General features: G+C 46.7%; 1 protein-coding gene across 1 annotated transcript in view; it reads left to right on the top strand.

The window, feature by feature from the left end:
• Positions 1 to 27705, top strand: part of RBM26 (RNA binding motif protein 26) — a 421593-nt gene that overhangs the window by 385784 nt on the left and 8104 nt on the right. The window contains exon 21 of the mRNA XM_063952997.1: positions 4100 to 4186. Within this exon, the coding sequence (XP_063809067.1) occupies positions 4100 to 4186 (87 nt within the window). The remainder of the gene's footprint in view (positions 1 to 4099; positions 4187 to 27705) is intronic.

Here is a 27705-nt window from a genome sequence, read left to right as displayed (position 1 = left end):
GGATTACTACTTCTAATCACTCCAGCGTGGCCCAGACTGCATTGGTTCTCAGACCTACAGGGTCTTTTGATAGAGCGTCCTCTTCTGCTTCCGCAGCGCCCAGACCTCCTCGTTCAGGGCTCTTGAGTCTACCAGGATCTGTCCCGACTGGCTTTGATGGCGTGGCTCTTGAAGCTTCAGTTCTGAGGGCCAAAGGATTTTCTGAGGCGGTCATTCAAACTATGTTAAAAGCCCGTAAACCAGCTTCGGCTCAGATTTATTTTATGGTCTGGAATTCTTACTTCGCCTGGTGTGCGGCTAAGAATTATGATGCGTACAAGTTCAGTACTGCCAAACTTTTGGCTTTTCTGCAACAGGGCCTGGACTTAGGCCTTCGTCTGGCCTCGCTCAAGGTTCATATTTCAGCCTTGTCCGTGTGGTTTCAGAGAAAATTGCGACTCTGCCTGACGTTCATACTTTCACTCAGGGTGTTTTACAGATTCAACCTCCCTGTGTTCCTTCTGTGGCTCCTTGGGATTTGTCTGTTGTTTTGGATGCCCTGCAAGAGTCTCCATTTGAACCTCTTGAGTCTGTGGACCTTAAGTCGCTTACTCTTAAGGTCTTGTTTTTGTTGGCCATTGCCTCTGCTAGACGGGTTTCAGACTTGGGTAACTTGTCCTGTTGGTCACCCTTTCTGATTTTTCACCATGACCGGGCAGTTTTAAGAACTCGCCCTGGTTATCTGCCTAAGGTGGTGTCATCTTTCCACCTTAACCAAAAGATTGTGGGTTCCGGCCTTTACCTCTCCTGGTTTATCCTCCAAAGTGCGGTGTTTGGATGTGGTAAGGGCTCTCTGTATTTATGTGAAGAGAACAGCTTCGCTTAGGAGATCTGATTCTTTGTTCTTTTTGTTTTTCACAAACGTGGCTGGCCTGCTAATAAGCAGACCTTGGCCAGATGGATTAGAATGTTGATTGCATATGCTTATGTACTGACTGGCCTTCTAGCTCCTGGTACCATCAAAGCCCATTCTACTCGGTCTGTTGGACCTTCTTGGGCGGCCCGCCGTAGTGCGACCCTTGAATAATTGTGCAAGGTGGTTACTTGGTCCTCAGTGAACACGTTCATAAGGTTCTATGCCTTTGATACTTCCGCCTCCCAGGATGCCTCCTTTGAACGCCGGGTTCTTTTGCCCGCTACAGTGCGTCCCCTCCCATGAGGAACTGCTTTAGGACATCACCGATGTAATTCCCTGTGGAATCAGAGTGTACCCCGCTGTAGAAAAGGAGATTTATGGTAAGAACTTACCTTTGTTAAATCTCTTTCTGCGAGGTACACTGGATTCCACAGGGCGACCACCCTGACGCACTTAGCTTCTTTGGGTTTGTATGGCATTAGCCGCTGGTACCTTCTCCTGTCGTGAGAATGTGGTTCTATGTGGCTACTAACTGTTGTCGTCTCTCTTACCTGCTGCTGCATTGGACTGGTTAACAAAACTGGGCTCCAGTGCCTAGAGGCGGGGATATAGAGGAGGCGGCACTATGAATCATGGGATCAGTCAAAGGTTTTAGCCTGTTGGTGCCTCGCATCAAGATCCAACTCTACACCCCGATGTAATTCCTTGTGGAATCCAGGGTACCTCGCAGAAAGAGATTTAACAAAGGTAAGTTCTTACCATAAATCTCCTTTTTAAGCTCCTCCACACTGCTACCCCAGAATTCCAGTACTTCCTTAAGAGTCCGGAAACGAGTAGCAGGAACCCAATGAAACTGTTATAACTATCAAACAAACCAGTAGGGAAAATATGGTCAAGAATCAAAACTTGCATGACTGAAGCAAGTTGGGGAACACTGTCTTCCCTCCCTCATGCTCAGATAAAAGAATTCAGTGGTAAGTGACCAAAGATCCTCTTTCAGCAAGGATGGGGGAACACTGGACCATGGGATGTTCAACAGCCGTGTGCGTGCCGCCAGAGGCAAGAACCTGAAACCGCTAAAAACGTGTAAACAGGGAGCTGCACAACAAAATTGTTTCAACAAAGCTTTATGTTATGCTACCCTGGAGATCGCCATTTCCTCAGCGCAGACACCCTGTATGGTGTTGATGCCTTGCATTATGTTGTGCTTTGTAAATAATAAGTAGTAAATCTGTGCGATGGACAGAAAAAAAGTCTTGTCCAAGTACAACTGCAAAGTTCGAACTACGTCTAGTAGAGCCAGTCAAGTGAAAAGCCAAAAGAACTTTGTGCTTAAACGTAGGAATAGTAAGGAGAAACGCGTTAATGTCATGGAAGAAAATTGCTTGCAACCTGGTAACAGACTGAGCTATGGCATTAGCCCTAAGGATGATTGCTTTGCTTTAATAAATTGAAGATCTGCTGAATGTAAACGCTCGACCATACCCTGTTTGGGAGTTAATAGGGCCGGATAACGTTGGCGGACGAAAAAACTATAGTGGAATACTCCCACACCTCTTAAACATGTACGGTACCCTAGAAGAAGGGCCAAACAGTTTTTTGTTTTTTTTCCTTAATTTGACACGGTTAGAAAAAACATTTCGTTTTAAAAAACTGTGTCAAAGCCAGACTGTTAAAACCAACCAAGGGAGGTCCAGCTGTAGAAACGTACCTTGTTGCAAGAGTTGCCAGTATAGAGTCAATAGGATTACAGGCACACTGTGAAACCTGATGCAGGTGATTTCAGGCGGCAACCTCTGGTTCGCCGGAAACGGATACTCCAGACGATTGTCTTTTGGGGTTATAGTGTTATTGGCGCCAGGATAACCTATTTTCTTTATTAGATCGTAAAATATTTTCTAAAAAGACATAGTACAACGTTTTATATATTTAATATTTCATACTGGGTGATATTGTCTGATCATCACAGGTGATCATCAGACAATAGGTGCAAAGGGGCCGCAAGCTCCAGAATCCTGCAGTGGTCCAGTCCTAGATGGAATCAGACTGAATTTTCCGCTCAGGAGGCAGGTGATATGGCCGATGATTTAGACCTTAAAGATTCCTTATACCTCTGCAATGACTCCTAGGAGTCAAGGGTGTAGACGATATTGTACAGGCTTTACTGCAGACATCACTGAATAGTAAGGCGCCTGCTGCTTCCATTGTTCAAGTGGCAGAATATACAGAATTTCCTGGCTTCCTTTCAGCTTTACTTTCAGAGCATCTGACAAGAAGCTCCTGGTGGTGGTGGTGGTGAGTGTTTTTTTTTTTTTGTTTTTTTTTTGTATGATTTTTAAAGTGCACCATCTATTGGCTGAGCCTCTCTACACTTTATGGTTTTAGTGTCCTACATTGGATTTGGAGAAAATCATGTAACACGTGGTATGATTGTGTGTTTCTTCCGTTATTTGACTGGACCCATTTAGCATGGCGAAGAAGGTCCCCGCCACCGGTGGCATGTATCAACAGTACTTTTACAGAAAAGGTAGAGTGTTAACTCAGCTGCCCGGTTAATTTCACTCTGCCTCTATCTGCTTGTGACCGGTGCTTGCGGAACTTCTGCGCATGCGCCTGTCACCTTCACCCAGTGTCACCCATGGCTTAACGAACAAGAAAAAGAAGTAAAAAAAGCATGTTTTTGTAAGCACAAAACTGACAGCCAAGAACAGTCCTGTGTGGTGCAGGAGCTGCAGCTGTTGGGATGGTCAGTGATATTGACCGTTCATACATTTGCTTGCACATTGGAGCACAGTCTTGAAGATAGGAGCGCTGATAATGATGGGGGCGCGTAGTGCCCTTGTCAGTTCTGATCACTTCTCTGCATTATTGCACGCAGGAAAGTGGTGACTGGTGCGCATAACGTGAGCAGTTACCGATTTTGCCCTTCATACATCTCCTCCACAAGTACAAATGTCATGTTTTCTGTAACTGTCAATTTATTTTTTAAATAGTGGATACAGTACTCAACATAAAATCAGCCTGTGCTCAACATTTAGATATACGTGTCCCTTTATGTGAGTTTGTAAGCTCTTCATATAAACAGCATTTGCTGTTTCTCTTTGTGAAATCCTATTTATAATGTATATACCTATTAATATTTCACAAAAAAACTTTCTTCCTGGTCATTTTATGTTTGTTTTTTGTTTGTTTTTATTGCTAAAGCAATTCGGTGAAATTGAAGACTGCCAAATAGATGACACTTCTCTCCATGCAATTATTACCTTCAAGACCAGAGGACAAGCTGAGGCTGTAAGTTTTTATGTTGCAGTTGTTTGAAAAAGCTTAATAAATAACAATAAATACTAATATACAGTGCACCCGGAAAGTATTCACAGCGCTTTACTTTTTCCCCATTCTGTTATGTTACAGCCTTATTCCAAAATGGAATAAATTAAATTTTTCCCCTCAAAATTCTACACACAATACTCCATAATGAAAACATGAAAAAAGCTTTTTTGAGATTTTTGCAAATTTATTAAAAATAAAAAACTAAGAAATCAAATGTACATAAGTATCCACAGCCTTTCCGGTGAAGCTCAAAATTGAGCTCAGGTTCACCCTGTTTCCACTGATCATCCTTGAGATGTTGCTACAGCTAATTTGGAGTCCACCCGTGGTAAATTCAGTTGATTGGACATGATTTGGAAAGGCACACACCTGTCTATATAAGGTCCCACACCTGACAGTGCATGTCTGAGTACAAACCAAGCATGACGTCAAAGGAATTGTCTGTAGACCTCCGAAACAGGATTGTTTAGAGGCACAAATCTGGGGAAGAGTACAGAAAAATATCTGCTGCTTTTGAAGGTCCCAATGAGCACAGTGGCCTCCATCAGCCGTAAATGGAAGAAGTTCGTAACCACCAGTACTCTTCCTAGAGCTGGCTGGTTGTCTCAACTGAGCTATTGGGGAAGAAAGGCCCCAATCAGGGACGTGACCAAGGACCTGATGGTCACTCTGTCAGAGCTACAGCATTCCTCTGTGGAGAGAGGAGAGCCTTCCAGAAGGACAACCATTTCTGCAGCAATCCATCAATCAGGCATGTGTGGTAGAGTGGCCAGACAGAAGCCACTCCTTAGTAAAAAGCACATGGCAGCCCACCTGGAGTTTGCCAAAATGCACCTGAAGGACTCTCGGACCATGAGAAACTATATTCTCTGGTCTGATGAGACAGAGATTGAACTCTTTGGTGTGAATGCTAGGCGACATGTTTGGAGGAAACCAGGCACCGCTCAACACCAGGCCAATACCATCCTTACAGTCAAGCATGGTGGTGGCAGCATCATGCTGTGGAGATGTTTTTGAGCAGCAGGAGGATAGAGGGAAAGACTAATGCAGCAATGTACAGACACATCCTGGATGAAAACCTGCTCTAGAGTGCTCTTGACCTCAGGCTGTGGTGACTGTTCCTCTTTCAGCAGGACAATGACCCTAAGCACACAGCCAAGATATCAAAGGAGTGGCTTCAGGACAACTCTGTGAATGTCCTTGAGTGGACAGAGAGGGGGCGGGGGGGGGGGGTGCTTTTTATATAATTATCTCCATGAATGATAGAGCAACTGCCACGGTTTGTCTTAATGTCTTTGAGTGGCCTAGCCATAGCTCAGACTTGAATCCAATTGAACATCTCTGGAGAGATCTGAAAATGGCTATGCACCGACGCTTCCCATCCAACCTGATGGAGCTTGAGTGGTGCTACAAAGAGGAATGCGCAAAACTGCCCAAAGATAGGTGTACAAAGCTTGTGGCATTATATTCAAAAAGACTTGAGGCTCTAATTGCTGCCAAATGTGCATCGACAAAGTATTGAGCAGAGGCTGTGAATACTTACGTACATGTGATTTCTTAGATTTTATTTTTCTTACGTCCTTGGGGATCCTGGGAATCCATTTAGTACCATGTGGTATAGACGGGTCCACTAGGATCCTTGGGCACTTTAAGAATTTGATAATGTGCGCTGGCTCCTCCCTCTATACCCCTCCTACTAGAAAATGTGCCCGGAGGAGCCGGTCACGTCGCTGGAAGCTCCTGAAGAGTTTTCTGCATTTATTTTGTATGTTTGCTATTTTCAGGCAGGTCTGGATGGCACCAGCCTGCCTGCTTCGTGGGACTTGGGAGGGGATGGGGGGGTTAACTGTTTGCAAGCTCCACCATGGCGAGAGTACATTCCCGCAGCACACTGCCACCCCTAACAGAGCAAAAACAATGAAGAGTTGTGAGTTCTAAGCCGGCATCCCGATTAGCAGGTCGCCGGCCATTATGGCGGCATGGGGGTACGGAGACGCACAGCTCCTACGTGGGGCGGCTGGGTCTCCACGTCTGAAAAAGACTCAGTACACAGTGCGGACGCACCGCTTCTGAGGGAGCGAACGGAGTCTTAAGTACACTACGGGTGTACACAGTACCCAGACTGGCATTACAGACTTTCTCTTTCATCCCCTAGGGGACACTGGAGCTCACTTTAGACATTAGGGGTGTGAAGCTTGCAACCGGAGGTGTGGCACAATCTAAAACTAGTATTGTCTGTACAGCCGGCTCCTCCCCCTTCACATCGCTCCTCCCTCAGTTTGGAAAATTGTGCTGGAGGGACAGCACGTGGAGCATCTTGGCTCCTGACTAAAACTTTTACAGATAGCTGCGTCAACCTACAAAAAAGGGGGACAAAGCTAATTACATTGGGGGAGACAAAGATCCCTTTTGAAGGGATCTGCATCTCTCCACAAGAGATCCTCTTCACAACTATCTCTGTGAGTACTGGTTTTTATACAGGGCCCTAGCATAGGCATAGGATTCCCTTATAACTGCTCTTTAGCACAGATAGGTAGCGCTTAACTTAAAACACAAGCGGGAGCTGCGCCACAGTGGGACCGGGTGAGTGGGGTCCCGTAGCGCGCGCTGACCGGAAACGCGTGGCTGAGAAGAAACTTCGGTCGCGTGAGATGCAGTGCGCACAGCCCTTCTCTTCTCCGACGGGCGCCGCTGTGGGACTGGATGAGAACGGTCCTGCAGCGTGCGCGCTGGCCGGAGCGCAAGGTCAGCACAGTATCAGGAGGAGGCTTAGAAGAGACAGCGCAGAAAGCACTTCCCCATCGCCGGCGGCTATTCACTAGCCTATGTAGATGCGCCGCTGTGGGACTGGATGTGACGGGTCTCACAGCGCGCGTGCGCTGGCGGGGGTCAGAAGCGGCACTGTGAGACATGAGGAGGAAAACAATACAATTAGACAAGAATACTGGGGAGATGGCGGTAGAGTGAACCCCCCCATATGACAAGATGGTTCAGTGGCAGCCATTTTAAATTCTGATTCAATCGCCAACCTGAGGGGTAGGATCCACTCCCTCCTCTCCCTCCCATATGAAGACAGGGGGAGCGGTCTCTTTCTCACAGTAATAGCTGCCCCTGCTGTCCAGATTTTATATTATAAGCCATATCACAGGAAAAAGAGCTAACAGCGCCCTCTGCTGGTATAGTCTATAGTAGGTGAGGATCTCCTGCAAAGTACTGATGTGTGTGTGTGTGTGTGTATATATATATATATATATATATAAAACACTCACTTCTCCAGCGATGCAGAAAAAGTAGACAAGCCAGCACTCACGTGTAGATGAAAGAAAAACAGGATTTATTCCTTAACCAAACGGCATGGTGAAGTACAGCAAACACAGCCCGACAGCTGTTTCAATCCTCAGGGGCTACTACTTATATTTTCAAGGGAATTCTATTTCAAAGACCCTGGCGAAAATATACGGAAGAAGGCGGATACCAACTCTACCATCGTGGCTGATTTACAGTTGGGGTGTGGAGGTTTACTAGTACAATTTACTTGACCTGCTCCCTTATTATAAGGGACAGGTAATCCCAGCCGGATCCGATACCTTCACTTCCGTCATCTCTGTTTTTCGCTTCCTAGTTTAAAGGGTGAAAAAGCTGCGTAACCCCCTGGTACGGGGTTTATATATAACATGTCTAAAACACCAACCAAGGCTTCTAAGACCTGTTATGTTTGTACGAAATGTAACAAGAAGAGCACGCGGGTTGCCAGCTCCGGGTTGTGCGACTTCTGCTTGGACAAGGCCTCCCCACATGAGAGCAGTGTTCCGACTCGGTCATGGGAAGACAACCTTGCGAATAGAATCTCCAAGGAGATGGCAGAATCACGCAAGCAGCAAGCGGAATGGGCTGCGGGATTCTCTAAGACGATGGAGGAATTTCTCATCAAGTTAACGCCACCCGCACATGCAGAAACGAATGTGCGCAAGGCAGTTAAAAGACCTCTTCCTGTTATACCGGAAACAGAGGAGGAAGAGGGTCTTCTCATTGATACGGAGGAAGGTGAGTTAATTGAATCTACCCTAGACGCCGATTTTCAGAAGAGGACACGGCAATCTCGGGTATTGAGTCCTTAATTGAAGCGGTAAAGGAGATCCTAAACTTTAAGACAGACGACGTAAAGGAGCCGGAAGAATTCGATTTATTAGAATCTCAAAGGCCGCGTTCAGCCGTGTTTCCCATTTCTAAATCCCTCCAATCTCAGAAAGAGGAGGCTTGGAAACAGCCAGACAAACGCTTTCAATTTCCAAAGAGGTTTCAGGTGACTTATCCCCTTCCCAAGGCTGTCATGGATAAGTGGGAGAATCCACCTGTAGTGGATGCTTCCCTAGGAAGGTTGTCCAAGAAGACAATTTTACCAATACCTAATGTAACGACTTTAAAGGATGCTTCAGATCGTAAGGTTGACACAGCTTTAAAGTCAATTTTCGTAGCAGCAGGTGCAACACAGAGACCCGCGATCGTATGTGCTTGGGTCAACAAGGCCATGGGCGCATGGTCTGGGCGTATTGTACAAGCTATTGAGGAGGAAAATAGTTTGGAAGAGATTACCCAACTGGCGGAATCATTCGAGAATCTGCTTCATACTTGTGCCAAGCCTCAAAGGATCTTAGCAGAATAGCATCACGCATTTCCGCTTCGGCCATATCGGCTAGGCGGATTTTATGGCTCAGAGATTGGCACGGAGACTCTGACACCAAGAAGGCGGTAGAATCTATCGCCTTTGGGGGTGAGATGCTTTTCGGTTCAGAATTGGACAAGTGGATTTCGCAGGCTACAGCGGGGAAATCCGCCTTTCTGCCTACTCCTTATACAAGAACCGCGCCGCAGGTTAGAGGTCATTCGGGACCAGCGTTTACTTCATTTAGATCGCAGTCCTTTCGAGCCCGAGGAAGAGGTTTTGGTACACAAGTACGTGGAGACAGAGGTAGAGGTCGCGCACAGGCAGCAACCAGAAAGCAGGATAAACCTGTTGACAAGACCGTAGCATGACATTCTCCCGGCCCACCTGGGATCCCCCTTGGTGGGCGCATGTCTGGAAGTTTTCGGGATATCTGGGCCACCACCTCACCAGATCTTTGGATAAACGACATAATCTCCCAAGGGTACAAACTGGATTTTCAACAGAGACCTCACAGTCAGTTTTTTACAACGGGTTTGCCTCTGTGCCCTCAGAAGGCAAAAGCTCTACTGACAGCAATTCAAAAATTACTACGGTCAGAGGTCATTACTACAGTTCCCGCCTCTCAGAGAGGAATGGTTTTCTATTCCAGTCTTTTTGTCGTGCGAAAGCCAGACGGGACGGTCAGGCCGATATTCAATTTAAAAGTTTTAAACCAATTTTTAAAGATCTACAAATTCAAGATGGAATCAATCCAGTCGGTCATTGAAGGTTTGGAGCAGGGCGAGTTCATGGTGTCAATGGACATAAAGGATGCATACCTGCATATTTCAATTTGGTCTCCCCACCAAGCTTACCTAAGGTTTGCACTGGTGAAGGATCATTACCAATTCAGAGCCCTACCATTCGGTCTATCGTCCGCGCCAAGGATCTTCACGAAGATCATGGCGATCTTGGTTGCCGGTTTGCGGCTTTTAGGGGTCACGATAATACCATATCTAGACGATCTTCTGATCAAGGCCTCCTCTCAGGAGAAGCTGATAAAAGATGCTCAGACATCTCACCAATTTCTCATTCAACACGGGTGGATTGTGAACTTCCAGAAATCCAACCTTATTCCAACTCAAAGGATTCAATTCCTCTGCCTCATCTTGGACACGGTGCAATTGAAGATTTTCCTGCCAGGGTCCAAGATCCAGGACATACAGAAGTTAGTGGATCAGGTACTACGGACACCGACAGTGTCTTTGCACCTCTGTGTGCAACTTCTCGGAAAGATGGTGGCATCGTTCGAAGCTCTCCAATACGGCAGACTTCATTCCCGACCATTCCAGATGAACCTCATTGCTCAGGGAGCGGGTTCACACTGGCTTCTTCATCGAAGAATCCGACTTCAACCACACGTACGAGTCTCCTTGATTTGGTGGTCGTTACACAAAAATCCCGCAGCAGGAAAGAAATTCAGCATTTGGGATTGGAGGATCCTGACAACGGACTCCAGTCTCAGAGGTTGGGGTGCCTTCTTCGAGGACCGTCAGTTTCAGGGAAAATGGACGTTACAGGAGAGCAGATTGCCCATCAACATTCTCGAACTAAGAGCAGTTTACAATGCGCTTCTCCCAGCCGAAGACCTGGTCATGGGTCAGTATGTGAGGATACAGTCGGACAATGTCACAATGACGGCTTACATAAACCGTCAGGGAGGAACAAAGAGCAGGGATGGCGTTAAGAGAAGCCACAAAGATCTTGTTGTGGGCGGGAAGGCGAAACATCATCCTCTCGGCAGTGTTCATTCCAGGTGTGGAGAACTGGGAAGCAGATTATCTGTCGCCAGGACATGCATCCAGGAGAGTGGTGCCTGCATCCACGGATTTTCAACATGGTGGTGAGGAGATGGGGTCTACCTCAAGTCGATCTAATGGCGTCGCGGCAGAACCACCAGCTGCCCAGATATGTGTCAAGGACAAGGGATCTGGCAGTAGTAGGAGTGGACGCATTATCACTTCCTTGGTGCTACAAGAAGGTTTACATCTTTCCACCGTTCCCACTCATACCCAGGGTTCTGAAGCGGTTGAAACGAGAATGGGTATAGGCGATTCTAATCGCTCCAGATTGGCCTCACAGGAGTTGGTTCTCAGACCTAAGAGGGTTATTAGCGGACGATCCTTGGCGGTTACCTCAGAGAGAGGACCTGCTATCTCAGGGACCGTTTCATCATCCGGACCTGAACAGACTGCGTTTAACGGCGTGGCTATTGAAACCCGGAACAGAAGGATACCAAGAACGGCCATTCCTACGATAATTGCCGCTAAGAAGCCGGTCACAGCCATGTATTATTACAGAATTTGGAAGAAATACAAGGATTGGTGTCGGGAATGGGGGTGGAATTCGACGACTTTCCACTTATCCAGACTTTTACTTTTCCTTCAGGCCGGCCTAGAGTTAGGTCTGCGGCTGGGCTCTCTGAAGGTTCAGGTTTCAGCTCTTTCCATCCTTTTTCAAAAGCGGTTGGCATCCTTGCCAGAGGTCCAAACATTTTTACAGGGGGTTCTGAGGATACAGCCCCCTTTTCGTCCTCCCACTGCTCCATGGGATTTAAATTTGGTGCTGGACTTTTTGAGATCGCCACTCTTTGAGCCGTTAGCGAGAACAGACCTGAAATATCTCTCCTGGAAGGTGACATTGTTGCTAGCTTTGGCTTCAACTAGGCGGGTTTCTGAGTTGGGAGCCTTATCGTGTAAGAGTTCCTTTTTGATATTTCATGAGGATAGGGCGGAACTCCGTACAAGAGCGGACTTTCTTCCCAAGGTTGTTTCCGCTTTTCATGTAAACCAACCAATTGTGGTCCCATCTTTCCAGGGTACTGCAGATGGGGATGTGGCGTTGGATGTTGTCCGAGCTTTACGGGTGTACGTACAAGTTACGTCGTCCTTCAGGAAGTCGGACCATTTGTTTGTTCTTTATGATGGGCCAAGGAAGGGTTGGCCGGCTTCTAAGCAGTCTGTCTCGATGGATTAGACTTGCCATTCGGCAAGCTTATATTTCATGTGGAAAACAGGTTTCCGGTTCAAACGGGTGCACATACCACCCGGTCAGTGGGTGCCTCATGGGCGGCTGCCAGAGGTGCTTCCACCACTCAATTTTACAGAGCGGCAGCGTGGTCCTCAGCCCACACGTTCGCGAAATTTTACAAGTTTGATACCTCTGCGTCCGAAGATTCTAAGTTCGGATGTTTCGTTTTGCAGGCCACCGACAGCACTCTCTCCCTGGGGGATAACTTTAGGACGTCCCCTAATGTCTAAAGTGAGCTCCAGTGTCCCCTAGGGGATGAAAGAGAAAAGAGGATTTTGGTACTTACCGATAAATCCATTTCTCTGAATCCTCTAGGGGACACTGGACGCCCGCCTTGGTGCGGTCAGCCTGCTGTGTTTCTGGTTCGTGTTCAAACAGTTCATTCAAATAGTGTTAGTTTTTCGGTTAAAGAAGTTCTTGGATGCTGTTTGATATGTTGTACGGTTTGGTTCCTCGCCATTTGCTCTAGTATCATGTCCTATTCTCTCAGTCAAATTTTCCAAACTGAGGGAGGAGGGATGTGAAGGGGGAGGAGCCGGCTGTGCAGACAATACTAGTTTTAGATTGTGCCATACCTCCGGTTGCAAGCTTAACACCCCTAATGTCTAAAGTGAGCTCCAGTGTCCCCTAGAGGATTCCGAGAAATGGATTTATTGGTAAGTACCAAAATCCTCTTTTAAAGGCGGCTGACTCCATTTTAAGCACTAAAATTACCTCAGCCGGTATAAAAAATCGTGAAGACCGCATTTGTCCGTAAAAACGTCCTTTAGCCCATATCCTGCAGTCTGACTTTGATGATGAAGGGTCAGATATGGAGGAGGGGGAGGTGGACTCAGAGGTGGGGGGAGGCTACTCTGTCACATGGAATAGAGGCTCTCATAGAAGCTATCAGAGAAGTTCTACATATCCTTGATAAGGTACGAAAGGAGACTGAGGAATCTTATTTTAATATAAAATAGAAATCCTCGGCCACATTCAAAAACTGGTATAGACTTGGGTCATTGTTCCAGTTCCACCTCATCTGCAAAACAAGGGCTATTATTCCAACTTGTTTGTAGTACCGAAACCGGATGGTTAAGTGAGAGTGATTTTGAACCTCAGGTCGTTGAACCCATACTTACGAGTGTTCTGGCCGCCTCATCAGGCTTATCTACGGTTTGCACTGCAAAACTGCCACTACCAGTTCCAGGCCCTGCCATTTGGTCTCTACATGGCACCGAGAGTGTTCATCAAAGTGATGGCAGAGATTATGTTTCTACTGCGCAAGCAGGGAGTGAGCATAATTCCGTACCTGGACGATCTTCTGATAAAGGGACCGTTCTATGAGCGGTTGTTGGACAGCATTGGCCTCTCAGCCAGACTACTCCTGGATCACGGGTGGTTTCTGAACTTACCAAAATATCACCTGGAACCGACTCAGAGGCTTCCTTTCCTGGGAATGATACTGGACACAGAGTCTCAGAGGGTGAGTATTCCTTCCCTTGGAGAAGGCTATGGAAATCCAGTCGATGGTTCGGGCTGTCCTGAAGCCAACCCGGTTCTCGGTGCATCTGTGCATTCCTTGTGATATAGTTGTGTGTTTGTTTTTCTTTATACCTAACCAGGAGGGGTAAAGTATATCTTCATCCCCTGACACTCCCACTAGCCTACATAAGGATGTGATTCACTGAATAGTCACCTAATAGGGATTTACCCATATGCACCAAACTAGGATAATCCCATACAGGTGCAGTGAGTGATCCGGTGTTTGGCTCATGGATTTTATTTCTCATACAATTTGTGTATTATAGATGCTTGCAATTCCTTAGTTTCTTTTAAACAGCAAAGAACACAATCTTACAACTTTCTATTCAGCAAATATTATTTTGGAGTATGTCTATCAATTTGTGATACTTTTTGCTTAAGTCATTTGCCTTACAGCTTTTTATTTGGCAACATACAATATTAGTCTGTCCTGGTCAGACAGTATTTCCATAATTTAAAATACCAGCTTATAGTCAGTGTGATACATGTTATAAAGCTGTTACTATTATAATATACTTTTCATAAATTTTTGTATAGAGCTGTGCATTAATTGGAGCAGCCCAATAGTAGTTGGTCTGATTTACAACATAAATTCCTGTGTATTTTCTGTATCCATTTTGCCAGCCCATTATACTGTATTAGCCAATGCTTAATGTGAAGCTTGGTAAACCTTTTTTGTTATAAAGCACTATGATATCTTTTGCTTAAGGAAAATTTATTTGTATTTTTCAAATTGTCTCATAGTAATATTTTCCAGAAATATAACGATTCCTTCCAGTCTAATACAACATTACTCTTGGAAAGTTCTAGCTCATGACTATTGTGAAGTATGTTTCAATAGTGACCTTACACGTTGAGGGCCAATATATTCCCTCAACAATTTTGTTTATTTCCATACTATTCTATATTCAGGACTCTCATTGGTGATTCAGTGAGGTACGGTTTGTTTGATAACAGACTGATAGCTGAGTCTAACACCAACACTTTAAATCTATAAGCTTTTCCCTTCTTTTCCATCCATGAACGCTCATCAACGATTCCGTCAAAATACAGGTGTTTTCCTACTACCAAACCACATTTATTATGCCCAATCTCTTCCGATCTTGAAAGCGATAAAGTGTTGGTCCGGACCAGTATCTGAAGGGTGACCCCCACAGAATATCCGGTGTAGTAGGTATACGAGAACTTCCAATTCAGTCTAACGTTGACAGCAGATTCATATACTTACCTGAATTCCTACTTTTTCTCTAATCTATCATTATATGTCTGTTGAGAATCTTGAACAAGAAATTATTTTCCGGTACTGTTCACAGATTAAGGTCCGGTTATATTTCAGAGGGCGCCACTGTCCGATTCCCTGGGAGACGCACTCAACCTGCTGCACAATAGGCCACTGTGCCTGAATTAGTTTTATATTATATTAGGATTTCCCCCTCCCTCCTTTTTACTTTTTCTTCTGACTGTTCACTTATGTATACCTAGATGATTCAAGTATGTAATTTTAAAAAAGCATAGCATAGTGGATTAGTAGGAGGATACATTCTAATTTTAGGAAATCTACTTTCTATATGGTTCATATTAAAAGTTAAGCCTTAAAATATACAATTTTTCTCTTTCATAACTAGTGCACCAACAAAGTGTTCTTTCTTTCTTGTCTATAGCATCTGTGCATTTGCCTTCTGGGGGAAATGGTGGCCTCTAACGAGGCTCTTCAGTATGGAAGGTTTCATGCGAGGCCCTTCCAGCTGGATCTGTTGGACAAATGGTCCGGATTGCATCTTCACATGCACCAGAGGATCTGTCTGTCGCTAAAAGCCAGAATCACCCTTTTGTGGTGGCTACAGACTTCTCACCTCGTCGAGGGTTGGAGGTTCGGGATTCAGAATTGGATACTGCTAACCACAGACGCAAGCCTCAGAGGTTTGTGAGCAGTCAACCAGGGGGTGCAGTTTGAAGGAAGATGGTCAAGTCGGGAAGTCGTCCTTCCAATAAACATCTTGGAAGTCAGGGCAATCTACAACACCCTTCTTTAGGCCTCTCCTCTACTTCGGAATCAGGCCATTCAAGTCCAGTAGGACAATGTAATGGTAGTAACGTACACAAACCGACAGGGCGGAACGAAAAGCAGAGCAGCAATGTAAGGTGTCAAGAATTCTCCTCTGGGCGGAAAAACACGCTGTGGCGTTGTCGGTGGTATTCATTCCGGGAGTAGACAACTGGGAAGCAGACTTCCTCAGCAGACACGATCTTCACCCGGGGGAGTGGTGTCTCCACCAGAGGTGTTCCGGTGGTTGACACGTTGGTGGGGATATCCACAGATCGACATGATGGCCTCTCGACTCAACAAGAATCTCAAGCGATATTGTTCCAGGTTGAGGAACCCACAAGCAGTGGCAGTAGACACACTCACAACTCCGTGGGTCTACCAGCTGGTGTACGTGTTTCCTCCACTTTCTCTGATCCCAATAATTCTAAAGAGCATAAAAAGGGAATAGGTTCAAGCAATCCTCATTGCTCCGGACTGGCCTTGAAGGGCCTGGTACACGGATCTTCTCAAGATGCTGGTCGAGGATCTGTGGTCTCCACCTCTTCGCAAGGATCTTCTGCAACAGGACTCGTTCGTCTTTAAAGACTTACCGTGGCTACGTTTAACGGGCATGAAAGTTAAATGGCTGCTTCTAGCCGGGAGCTGTATCCCTGACAAGGTTATCCCGACCTATGATCCAAGCCAGAAAGGGGGTAACGTCTAAACATTACCGCCGTATTTGGAAGAAATACGGCTCTTGGTGCGAGAGCAGAAAATTTTCTGCGGTGAAATTTCATCTGGGACGTTTCCTACTTTTTCTCCAGTCAGGTGTGGATGTGGGCCTACGTTTGGGCCCCATAAAAGTTCAGATTTTGGCCTTGTCCATTTTCTTTTTGAAACAATTGGTTTCTATTCCGGAGGTCCAGACGTTTCTGCCTCCCATGGCACCTTGGGATCTAAGTTTAGTGCTGCAGTTCCTCCAATCGGACTGTTTTGAACTGTTACAGGAGGTTGACGTAAAGTACATGACGTGGAAGAACGTAACACTATTGGCCTTGGCTTCAGCAAGACGTGTGTCGGAGCTAGGGGCGTTGCCTCACAAGAGCCCCTACTTAATTTTCTATGAGGACAGAGTTGAACTCAGAACTCGTCAGCAATTTCTTCCTAAGGTGGTGTCCTTGTTTCACATCAACCAACCTATTGTGGTTTCGGCCACCTCTACTACTTCCAAGTCTTTGGATGTGGTGAGGGCCTTGAAAGTGTACGTAAAGAGGGCAGCTCATCACAGGAAATCTGACTTGCTGGTCGTTCTGTATGATTCCAATAAAATTGTGTGTCCTGCTTCAAAGCAGTCTATTGCACGCTGGATCAGGCTCACTATCAAGCATGCTTATTCCACGGCTTTACAGCTCTGCCGAGCAGCTACTTGGTCGGATTCGAACACATTTGCAAAGTTTTACAAGTTTGATACTTGGCCTCTGAGGACCTTCAGTTTGGTCGGTCAGTACTGCAGTAACCTCAGCACTCTCCTACCCGGTTTGGGAGCTTTGGTACTTCCCCATGGTACTAAACAGATCCCCAGTATCCCCAAGGACGTAAGAGAAAATAGGATTTTAATTACCTACCGGTAAATCCTTTTCTCGTAGTCCGCAGGGGATACTGGGCGCCCGCCCGGTGCTTCCTTTTTTCTGCACTGTTGGTTAAGTATTCTGGTTTGTTCAGCTGTTGCTGTTAATGTTTCAAGTTTGGTTAGCATGGCTTTCCTATTGTTCTGCGTGCTGGTTCGTAATCTCACCACTTTCCTTATCTAGCCTACTCTCAAAGTATGTCCGTCTCCTCGGGCACAGTTTCCTAGACTGAGTCTGGTAGGATGGGCATAGAGGGAGGAGCCAGCGTACACTATCAAATTCTTAAAGTGCCCAAGGCTCCTAGTGAACCCGTCTATACCCCATGATACAAAATGGATTCCCAGTATCCTCTGCAGACTGCGAGAAAAGGATTTACCGGTAGGTAATTAAAATTCTAATTTTTAATAAATTAGCAAACATCTCAAAAAAACAAACTTTTTTCACGACATAATGAGGTATTGTGTGTAGAATTTTGAGGGGAAAAAAAATAATTTATTCCATTTTTGAATAAGGCTGTAACATAACATAACAAAATGTGGAAAAAGTGAAGCGCTGTGAATACTTTTCGGATGCACTGTACCATAAGGATAACCAAAATCTGCACACCTTTCTTTACCAAAAATCCAATAAAAAAAGAAAAGAAAGGACAGGTGGCGCTGAGTTTATATTTATTAATAAGTATAGATGTGTTCCGCTACAGCTTTTCTGTATATAGCAGCGTGCTGTAGCGGGACTGCAGCATGCTACACTCATTCGCATCGCTTCTGGCTCCCATAGGAATCATTGAAGCGAATTAAAGGGAATGTATAGCGGGAGCATGCACATTGCCGGGTGTTGTGTACGGATCATCGCAACAATGTAAAAGGATGTATCTGTATAGAGAAAATATACCTAAAATACAGTAGTGGGGCAGGTACCGCAATCAAGTCTACAATCACTTATGTAAAAGAAAATGAAAAATGTGTTGGGTATACAATTGAATCCTACTATGTATAAAAGCAGTCACCTAAATTAGCGTAGGATCCCTGTTAGTAATAAAATAGTGCTCACATTCAATTGAAGTCGAAAACTGCTGTCTGTCGAAAAGACTGCAGTTTTCGACTTTTTAAGGTCGAATCCTGATTCGACCTATTCAATATTTCCCTAAATTTTTCGACAATTCGATAAATTCGACTTGTGGAAAAGCACGTGGATCGGCGGAATAGCTGCCGATCCACGTGCTTGTGCCGAAAACGGGGCCAAATCCGATAGGTTTTGGCCCCCTTTTCGACTATCTCAGTCCGACATCAAAATGATGTCGGACTGAGATGCGGACCCAGAGGAGGCGAGGGGGGGGGCGAGCCGCAGGGAGACGGGGGGACAGCGGCAGGCATACAGGGAGATCAGCGCTACAGTAGCGCTGCAGCTGGATGTCACTCACCCACCTGACCTCACGGCAGCTTCAACCCGGCTCCAGCACGCTGCTGGAGCCGGGTGGAAGCTGCTGTGAGGTCGGGTGGCTGAGTGACATCCTGCTGCAGCGCTACTGTAGCGCTGATCTTCCCTGTATGCCGGCCGGCTGTCCCCGCGGCTCGCCCCCCTTCTCCTCCTCTGCGTCCCATCTAAATTCTACTTGAAAAAGTCGAATTAAGAAGGGATTGAATAGGGGTTGTCGGATCCATTCCGACAAATACATGTCGGGATGGATCCGACTTTAATTGAATGTACCCCATAGAGTACAACGAGTTATTAATGTCTCCATAGTAAATTCCTTACTGGACTACGCACAATAGTACCTCAGTCGTACAGACAGTATAAGGTATCTACAGATACGTGTGATTAAAAGCACTTTGCTGTGCGCTGATGAATGATAATACATATCCGCTCTCACACTGGCCAGCTACGTCTTAGCCACACTGCCTCCAGACAACGTGATCTACTCTCTGGAAGTGGGGCAATAATAAGGACACTACAGTATAATCCAGAATCACAACAGTCCACAGTGGAGTTGTAGGCTAAGGTGTATTGTAGCCATGGTTCCGCTTTAAGAGTTTTTGCAAGTGTGATCACATGCTCTCAGTGTAACATGTCAGTTGAGCAAATACTTAGAGAAATATACAAAAGATTTTTTAATGTATTAGATTTATAGTGAAGATCTGATATATTGTTATTTTAAGTTATATCTTTCTATAATATGTATCTTGTTACTATGTATTTAACATATTGTGAACATCCACAGAGAAGGGAAATTTTGATTGTAGCACCTGTGGACAATTAAGTAATTGCATGGCCCATTACATCACTATATAGTTCCTTTGCATTACAAGCAGTACTACTTCTGCTTGATAAAGTCGCTACTTCCGCACCACTGTGGACTCTTGTGACTCTGGAATATAGTGTCCCGATTATTTTTCCACTTTCCCAGAGAGAGGACCACATTTTCTGGAGTCAGTGCAGTTAAGACGCAAGTGGCCAGTGTGAGAGCAGATGATGATGTTGTCTGGAGGCAGTGCACCCAAGGCGCAGCCTGCCAGTGTGAAAGTGACAGTGTGGCCAAGACGCAAGTGGCCAGTGTGAGAGCAGATGATGATGTTGTCTGGAGGCAGTGCAACCAAGGTGCAGCCTGCCAGTGTGGCCAAGACGCAAGTGGCCAGTGTGAGAGCAGATGATGATGATGTCTGGAGGCAGTGCAGCCAAGGCGCAGCCTGCCAGTGTGAGAGTGACACTGTGGCCAGTGTGAGAGCAGATGATGATGTTGTCTGGAGGCAGTGCAACCAAGGTGCAGCCTGCCAGTGTGAAAGTGACAGTGTGGCCAAGACGCAAGTGGCCAGTGTGAGAGCAGATGATGATGTCTGGAGGCAGTGCAGCCAAGGCGCAGCCTGCCAGTGTGAGAGTGACACTGTGGCCAGTGTGAGAGCAGATGATGATGTCTGAAGGCAGTGCAGCCAAGGCGCAGCCTGCCAGTGTGAGAGTGACACTGTGGCCAGTGTGAGAGCAGATGATGATGTCTGGAGGCAGTGCAGCCAAGGCGCAGCCTGCCAGTGTGAGATTGACACTGTGGCCAGTGTGAGAGCATATAGCTTATCATTTATCCGCACACAAAGCAGAGTGCTTTCAATTACAGGTGTCTGCAAAACCGGTGTTACTTCTACTACATTGAAATAAGTACGTTCTCAGGATTGTAGTGGATACTGGCTATATGATTTAGGTACTATTGTGCATAGCCCGGTAAGCAATTTACTGTGGATACATTATTACCTCATTGTGCTGTATGTGGGCGCCAGCTCTGCAGCCATTGTCGTTCAAGTGACTATTCACACATTTTTTAATTTTCTTCTGTTCTCTTTATGTATGTGATGATTGTATTACTTTGATTGCGATATCTGCCCCACTCCCGGGAGTGTGTGTGATTAGTTCAGTAAAGAGGTAAATTTGTGCAGTGTCTTTGTGCTCAAATAGGATCCAACACAGCTATTACGTAAATGAATGTAGTGGTGATTTATTTTCAGAATAAATGGAACAACACAGGTGAACAGAAAATAACTGCCTAGCCCCCATTCAGGGCACTGACTCACTTATTTGCCCCTGACTACCCTTAGGCAGCTAATCTGCAAACATAAAGTCTGTCCTGTCTCTCACAGGTACTATGCACAGTCTCAGTCCTGCTTTCTGTAGGGATAATACAGACTCAGGCTCACTCACACTCAAGGCTTCCTCCCAAAAAAGTGTAGCTCTGTCCCAGAGTTTTATGGCCTTCTCTGTCTCCTACAGGTTTAGGCTCAGGCCTCCTGGCCCTCAGTGGCTGAATAGCACAAAGAGCTCTGTCTGGCTTTGTCTCAGCAAGGTAGCTTACACAGGCCACAGCCTGTCCTGACTGCAGTCTTTCCAGTCTGAGACTCCACTGCTGCCATTAGGTGTTCTCACACCTGCCTTATCTTCCCTGTGTGGGCAGATCTCTCCTACTCCACACAGAATATATGTGTCATTATTGTAGTTTTCTCCTTCATCCACTAGGGGCCACTGGGGTGTACAATGGGGATATAGTAGGCAGTAACTGGGAGCTGGCACTTTAAATTCAAAACCATGTGACAAGCTCCTCCCCTACTATGTCCCCCCTCCAAGCCAGTCTTATTTTAGTGCCCAAGGGAGCTGGTTTACTCTTGGGACTTCTCTGAAGAATTTTTTTTTTATTATTTTATTTTTCTTTCTTGCATGCACAGACTGACAGCTCTGCCACTGCCAGTCTGCTCCGCGGGAGCTGCCAGCGGGGTCCCATTGCAGCTGCGTGCGGCTCGGGATGGGCCACGGCTGAAGGAGACAGCTCTCCGGAGACTGGCCGGACACCGCTGCGTGCGGCGCGTGTCGGGGCCGCTCCGTCGGCAGAAGATACTGGCAGCACGGCAGCGGTGAGTATAAGCGGCTGGACACCGCTGCGTGCGGCGCGTGTCGGGGCCACTCCATCAAACAACAGCAGCGGTGAGTAGAAACTTTACTTTGATCCAAAGTCCTCAGGGCTCTGATGCCCTGTAACAGGGATAGACCCGTATTCAAATTTGAATAATTTATACAGCGACCTGGTTCAGAACCCACTCTGACCCAGCTCTAGTCTCCGGCGGCATCACTCCCTCCGCTCAGCGTGGCTCACAGAGCCGGCGGGGGGATACTTAGGACGCCTAGCAAGTTTAAATCAGGCGCCATTGGGGGAGGCGGAGCTTACTCCCGCTCTCGACACAGAGAACCAGTGGTCCCCCGCTGCCCGCTCTGGTCTCCGGCTCGCTCCCCCTGCACATAGATCTCCGCTCAGCACCGCTCACAGAGCCGGCGCGGGGATACTCGGGGCGCTGAGCAAGTTTAAATCTGGCGCCATTACGGGGTGCGGAGCTTACTCCCGCTCTCGGTTTCCTTACAGCGGAACAGAGAGCCAGTGGTCCACCCACCGCCCCCCCCCCCCCTCCCTGCTGGTCTCCGGCCGCGGCATGCGGCACACAGATCCCTGCTCAGCGCGCACATAGCCGGCGCGGGGATACTCGGGGGCGCCTAGCAAGTTTAAATCTGTCTCCATTACGGGGGCGGAGCTTACTCCCGCTCTCGGTTTCCTTACAGCGGAACAGAGAGCCAGTGGTCCACCCGCCGCCGCCCCCCCCCCTGCTGGTCTCCGGCCGCGGCATGCGGCACACAGATCCCTGCTCAGCGCACACAGAGCCGGCGCGGGGATACTCGGGGCGCCTAGCAAGTTTAAATCCGGCGCCATTACGGGGGGCGGAGCTTAATCCCGCACTGTACTGCTGGGCTCAGCGCGTGCTGGCAGCCGTTCTGGAACGCTGCAGCACGGAGAAAGAGGGAATCGGAGGCACAGTGAGACATTTGTAGCTGGTAAGTTGTGTGCTAAATCTGCACTATAAAGTGCAGGATTGATTGGGCTGCTGTGATTGCGCTTCTCCGTTCCTCCCCCCCCCCCCCCCCCCTTCTGCCTATTGCTGTATTTGTGTGGGGGAGGGTGACAGGTGCTAGGTGCTGCCAGGGATGGAAAGGGATCCAAGACAGCGCAGAAGTTTTTACAATGTCAGAACCCACACTAATGCTCTATATCAGGGCCTGTTACGCTCACTGAATATTTACAGTAAAATAGCAATACAAGCTTCCACCGAAATTTATTATAACAGGGACATCCAGGTACAGACCTGGGTTCTCGTCCCACATATCTTCACCTTGCCACATTCAATTTCCCCCGGCTTTACTCACAAGCTGGCCGCCATTTTGGGCAACCAGTGGAGCTTTCAAGAAACATGTTTTTCACCTGTTCTTACTAAATTAGCAGTACATACAGGGCGGGTAATGACTTCCCTTTATTATTCCTTTGTTTCACTTCGTAATAATACTGTTTGTAATTTGGGGAATGTGTGTGGCATCAGACGAATAGCCACTGTGGCTCGGTACGCTAATAGCGGGGAAATCTGAGCAGAAACGTGCCTGTTACTGCACGATATAGTACAGAGAGTACATAGGGCTACACTTCTTTAACCCACCTTTTCTCTTGTCGTTTAACTAAACGTAACACAGTCAGAGAATTCCCTATTCAGTGTGGATTGTGCGGTGGAGACATTTAATTAGCCCTCAACGCAGCTGCAACGCACTCCTGTTTGAACAGCTCAGCTTATGCAGGTAAGGTCTCTGTTAACCAGAGACACCATCCGTCATTTCTCCTTCCCAGGTTTCTAGATGGAAGGTTGCTATCCTCACTGCGGGACCTCTCTTCGGGGAGGCGATAGATGTCCAGGATGCTGATGACGTCTGTTTTCTATGGAGTCTGAACCAGTATCTCAGGATATCGAGGCGCTCTGTACAGCAATTTGTCTAATGCTGCAGATAAAGGAGTCAGAACTAGACACTTCACGTTCCTCGGAGTTCAGCGACTTTTCCAGTTTCGGATAAGCTGGATATGCTCCGGTCGGCGGCCTGGAGACATTCGAATGCACAATTTCAGGTATCAAACAATGTTTGTTTTCCTATCCTTTCCCCGCAGACAGCAGGAAACGCCCTCTCCAATGGTATGCCCCTCGATGTACTGCCGGTCCAAGAAGCTGCAGGTTCCTGGTGCAACCTTGCTGAAGGAACCATCTGAGAGAAATAGGCGGCGGCAGGGGTTCTACCTTGTCCGATGCAGGTAGGTTGTGGAACAATTGCTGCGACCGTGACAGGCAGATATTGAATCCTAGTGGGCAGCAGAGGCGTAGTTCTTTACGGGCCTGGTTGGGAAGGATCTTCCTGCCTGGATTTCTCAGACCATTGGGGGTAAGTCCACTTTTCTTTCCCCTACTGCTGCTCCAGCTCCAAGATGGACCTATACCGGTCTTTCCTTTTGACCTTTCCGTGCCCCTTCCAGGGTTCGAGTCCATGACAGGGGCGGTATCTCCGTCACCAAGGGATCTCGAAGTAAGAGGCAGAGGTTCAACATCCTCTGACCAGTCTAATTGTAGGCCCTCCAACACCCACCACAGGTCGGGCCTCCCTCCCACCTGGGAGATCCCAGGGTGTGCGTATGTCTGTGGTTTTTTCTGGGAGGTCTCGGTATGCTTGGGTTAGGTTTCTCATCACAGGTGGTTACATACTCTATTTTGGAGTCCAACCGCCTCAGTGGTTGCTCGCCACGGGTTTGTCGGTTTTCGCCGACAAGAGTCGTACTGCAGACGGCGTTACAGATGCCCGAAGCCAGATGGCTCGGCCAGGCCTATTCTAAACTTAAAATCCCTTCAGTCTGTGATTGCTAGTTTGGAGCAAAAACGGGTTTAGGCGTCCTTAATCATCAGGGATGCCTGTTTACTGGTTCCCCTTGGCCTTCCTCATTGGGCTTTTCTACGATTCGTAGTACAGGATACTCATTTCCACTTTCAGACCTTTCCGTTCGGTCTCTCTTCCGCTCCCACAGTCTTCATGAAGGTCACAGCATGGCCCTACTTCAAAGGCAGGGAGTGACGTTTGTTCCTTAGCTGGACAATCCACTACTGGAGACCCATTCTGCAGATCGGTTGCTCTGAATATCTGGAGGATCCAGGATCTTCTCGTACAGTTTTCTGTTTTTAGAGATGGTTCTCAACATGGTCAGTCAGAGGATTTTTACTTCCTCGGGACCAGTTCCCCTCTCTTCAGCCAAGTGCGGCGCTGAGAGAGGTCACCTGCATCCTCCTCTGTGCAGAGGACAACAATCTTCATTCCACAAGCCGCCAGGTCGGGCATCCGGGAGAGTGGACATTCCCCGGAGTTTCGTCAGCTGATCCGCGGTTGGTAGAGTCCTCGCATCGACCTCAGGGCGTTCCGACTGTCTCTTCACCTACCCCTTTACTACTTTCGGGCGAGGGCCCTGGTGGTAGTAGCCGTGGATGCCCTCACGGCTCCTTAGTCCTTCTGGTTAGTCTATATTTCTTCCTTTCCTGTTACTACCTCAATTTCTGCAACGCATCAAGGGAGACTGCGCGCTAGTCCTCCCGGGGACGCAAGCTTGGCCGCGCAGGAGTTGGAAATCCACCCTGCACCTGTTGTCAGTTGCGGAGCCTTGGCTCCTACCTCTGCGGGACTGTTTACTTCAACAGGGTCCTTTCCTTTGTTCAGTCTTACACAGGTTTCATTTAATAGCGCGGCTGTTCACGAGACCTTCTCAGAAGGACGGAGTTCCCTCGTTTGGTTATACCTACTAGGCTCCGATTTCGGAAGTCAGTTACCTCGCCTCATTTTTACCACTTTGGGAAACTTTATGTGGCTTGGTGTGGAAGACGAGGGTTTTTGTCCCTTCGGTTTTTCATTTAGCCGCCTTCTTTGGTTTCTCCGGGTGGTTTTTCTCGGCTGCGTTTCAACTAGGTTTACCTGAGTTTCAGGTCTCTGCTCTTTCGGTTTTCTTCCAAAGGATATTAGCCTGGCTGCCGAAAGTTCGGACTTTCTTGCAGGGAGTTCTCTAACAGCAACCCCCATTTGCGACCTCCGGCAGCACCAGGGAACCTCAGACTGGTTGGTGGAGATGGATTATCTCACTTGGAAGGTGGTCCTTCTTCTGGCCCCTGGCCTCGGCCAGATGGGTGTCGAAGCTTGGATCTCTCTCTTTCCCTCTTGTCGGCCTTCTTGTCTGACATTAAATAAGGATACGGCTGAGCTTCATCCTCAGCGGTCGTTTCTTCCAGGGGTGATGCCCGCTTTTCATATAACTCTGACACTTGTGTTTTCAACACTCTTGGTGACTTCAACGGATTCGTGACCTTTGGATGTTGTCAGGGCGCTCCGACTCTCTGTATAGAGGCCTTCAGCTATTCGACAATCTGATTTCTTCTTGAGTCTGTACAATGCTCCCGTACTGAATGGCCGGGGTCCCGGCAGATGTTGGCCCATTGGATACATCTGACCATCAGACAGACTTATTTGGCGATTGCTCGAGAGCCTCCGTCTTCCATTTTGGCGCACTCCACGCGCTCTGGGGGACCTTCGGGGGCAGCCGCCCACAGGGTTCCTGTGAATACTTTATGTGGCTATGCCGCTATACGTTTGTCACGTTTTACAGATTTGACTTAGTTGCGGCCTCTGTGTCAAAGTTTGGCCGAGCGGTTTTGCATGACTCTCAGCGCTCTCCCTCCCGTCTTGGGAGCATTGGGACGTCCCCATTGTACACTCCAGTGGCCCCTAGTGGATGAAGGAGAAATCAGGATTTTGGTACTTACCGATAAATCCCTTTCTCCGATTCCACAGGGGCCACTGGACGCCCACCCAGCGCTGTTTCCTCCTATACTTATCGGGTTGCATGTCACTGTGTGACTGCACGTTTTGTTCATATTACCCTCTCACTATGTTTCTAGATTTCCTTGGTGTTATCTTGTCCTAGTTGGCTTAGCGAACCTCCTCTACTTTACCGTTGGTCTTTTCCAGCTCTCCTCGGGCACAGTTTTAACTAGACTGGCTTGGAGGGGGGACATAGTAGGGGAGGGGCTTGTCACATGGTTTTGAATTTAAAGTGCCAGCTCCCAGTTACTGCCTACTATATCCCCATTGTACACTCCAGTGGCCCCTGTGGAATCGGAGAAAGCGATTTATCGGTAAGTACCAAAATCCTGATTACACGCACACACACACGCAATATTGTATTTTAGGTATATTTTCTCTGTGCGTATTAGTAAATATTTGATTTTTAAACAATTTGGTATCATTATCCTATATACCCAGCGCTACCTGTCTTCTGTTGGTTTGTGAAAGCATGTCTGACTTTACCCTTCACATTTCTCTGACTTAAACAACTCTTCATACTGTATAACTGCATCTGTATTCTTATCCATGTGCATAAACCAGCTGCATACTTAGAGCAGTTTGGGCTTTCTGTTAACCACTTCTCTATGATTGTAGTGCTTTTTAATCAAAGGATAGGTAACTGGAACAAAGATCTAAATGACTATTATATATATATATATATATATATATATATATCTCTATATATATATATATCTCTATATATCTCTATATATATATATATATATATATATATATATCTATATATATCTCTATATATATATATATATATCTCTATATATCTCTATATATATATATATATATATATATATATATATATATATATATATAGATGTCCAAGTGGTCGGCACTCCTGATTAAATGAATATAATACCTGGTGCCTTCTCTTGCAGAGTTATCCACTGTATATAGATAGATATATATATATATATATATATATATAATGTATATTTTTAGGCCTGGCAAAAGTGACCCTTTTACATTATTTTTGCACTGTTTCTGCTTGTTGAGAGGTCACGACAGAATATGCTGAGAAGGATTACTTGTTGGAAGCCCTTTCCCCTAAAAATAAAAAATAGTTTCTTATCTGAAATGTCACGTAAAAATACTTTTAAAAAATTTGACTTGTGTGACATTATTATTAGACCATGAACAGAAGACTCATGAGCTGCATGGTAATGAGTTTAGAATCCTTTAAATATATCATAAATTTATATGTACAGATTTAAAATTTATACCTGAGGACTTCAATATCACACAATTCATGTTCAGATGTCACTGAACATGTAATTGTTTCTACATTTCACAT

Source organism: Pseudophryne corroboree, chromosome 2 (assembly GCF_028390025.1).
Source record: "Pseudophryne corroboree isolate aPseCor3 chromosome 2, aPseCor3.hap2, whole genome shotgun sequence".
Lineage (NCBI taxonomy): Eukaryota > Metazoa > Chordata > Amphibia > Anura > Myobatrachidae > Pseudophryne > Pseudophryne corroboree.
The sequence above is the reverse complement of the archived record's forward strand: the minus strand, read 5'-3'. Positions and strand labels throughout refer to the sequence as shown.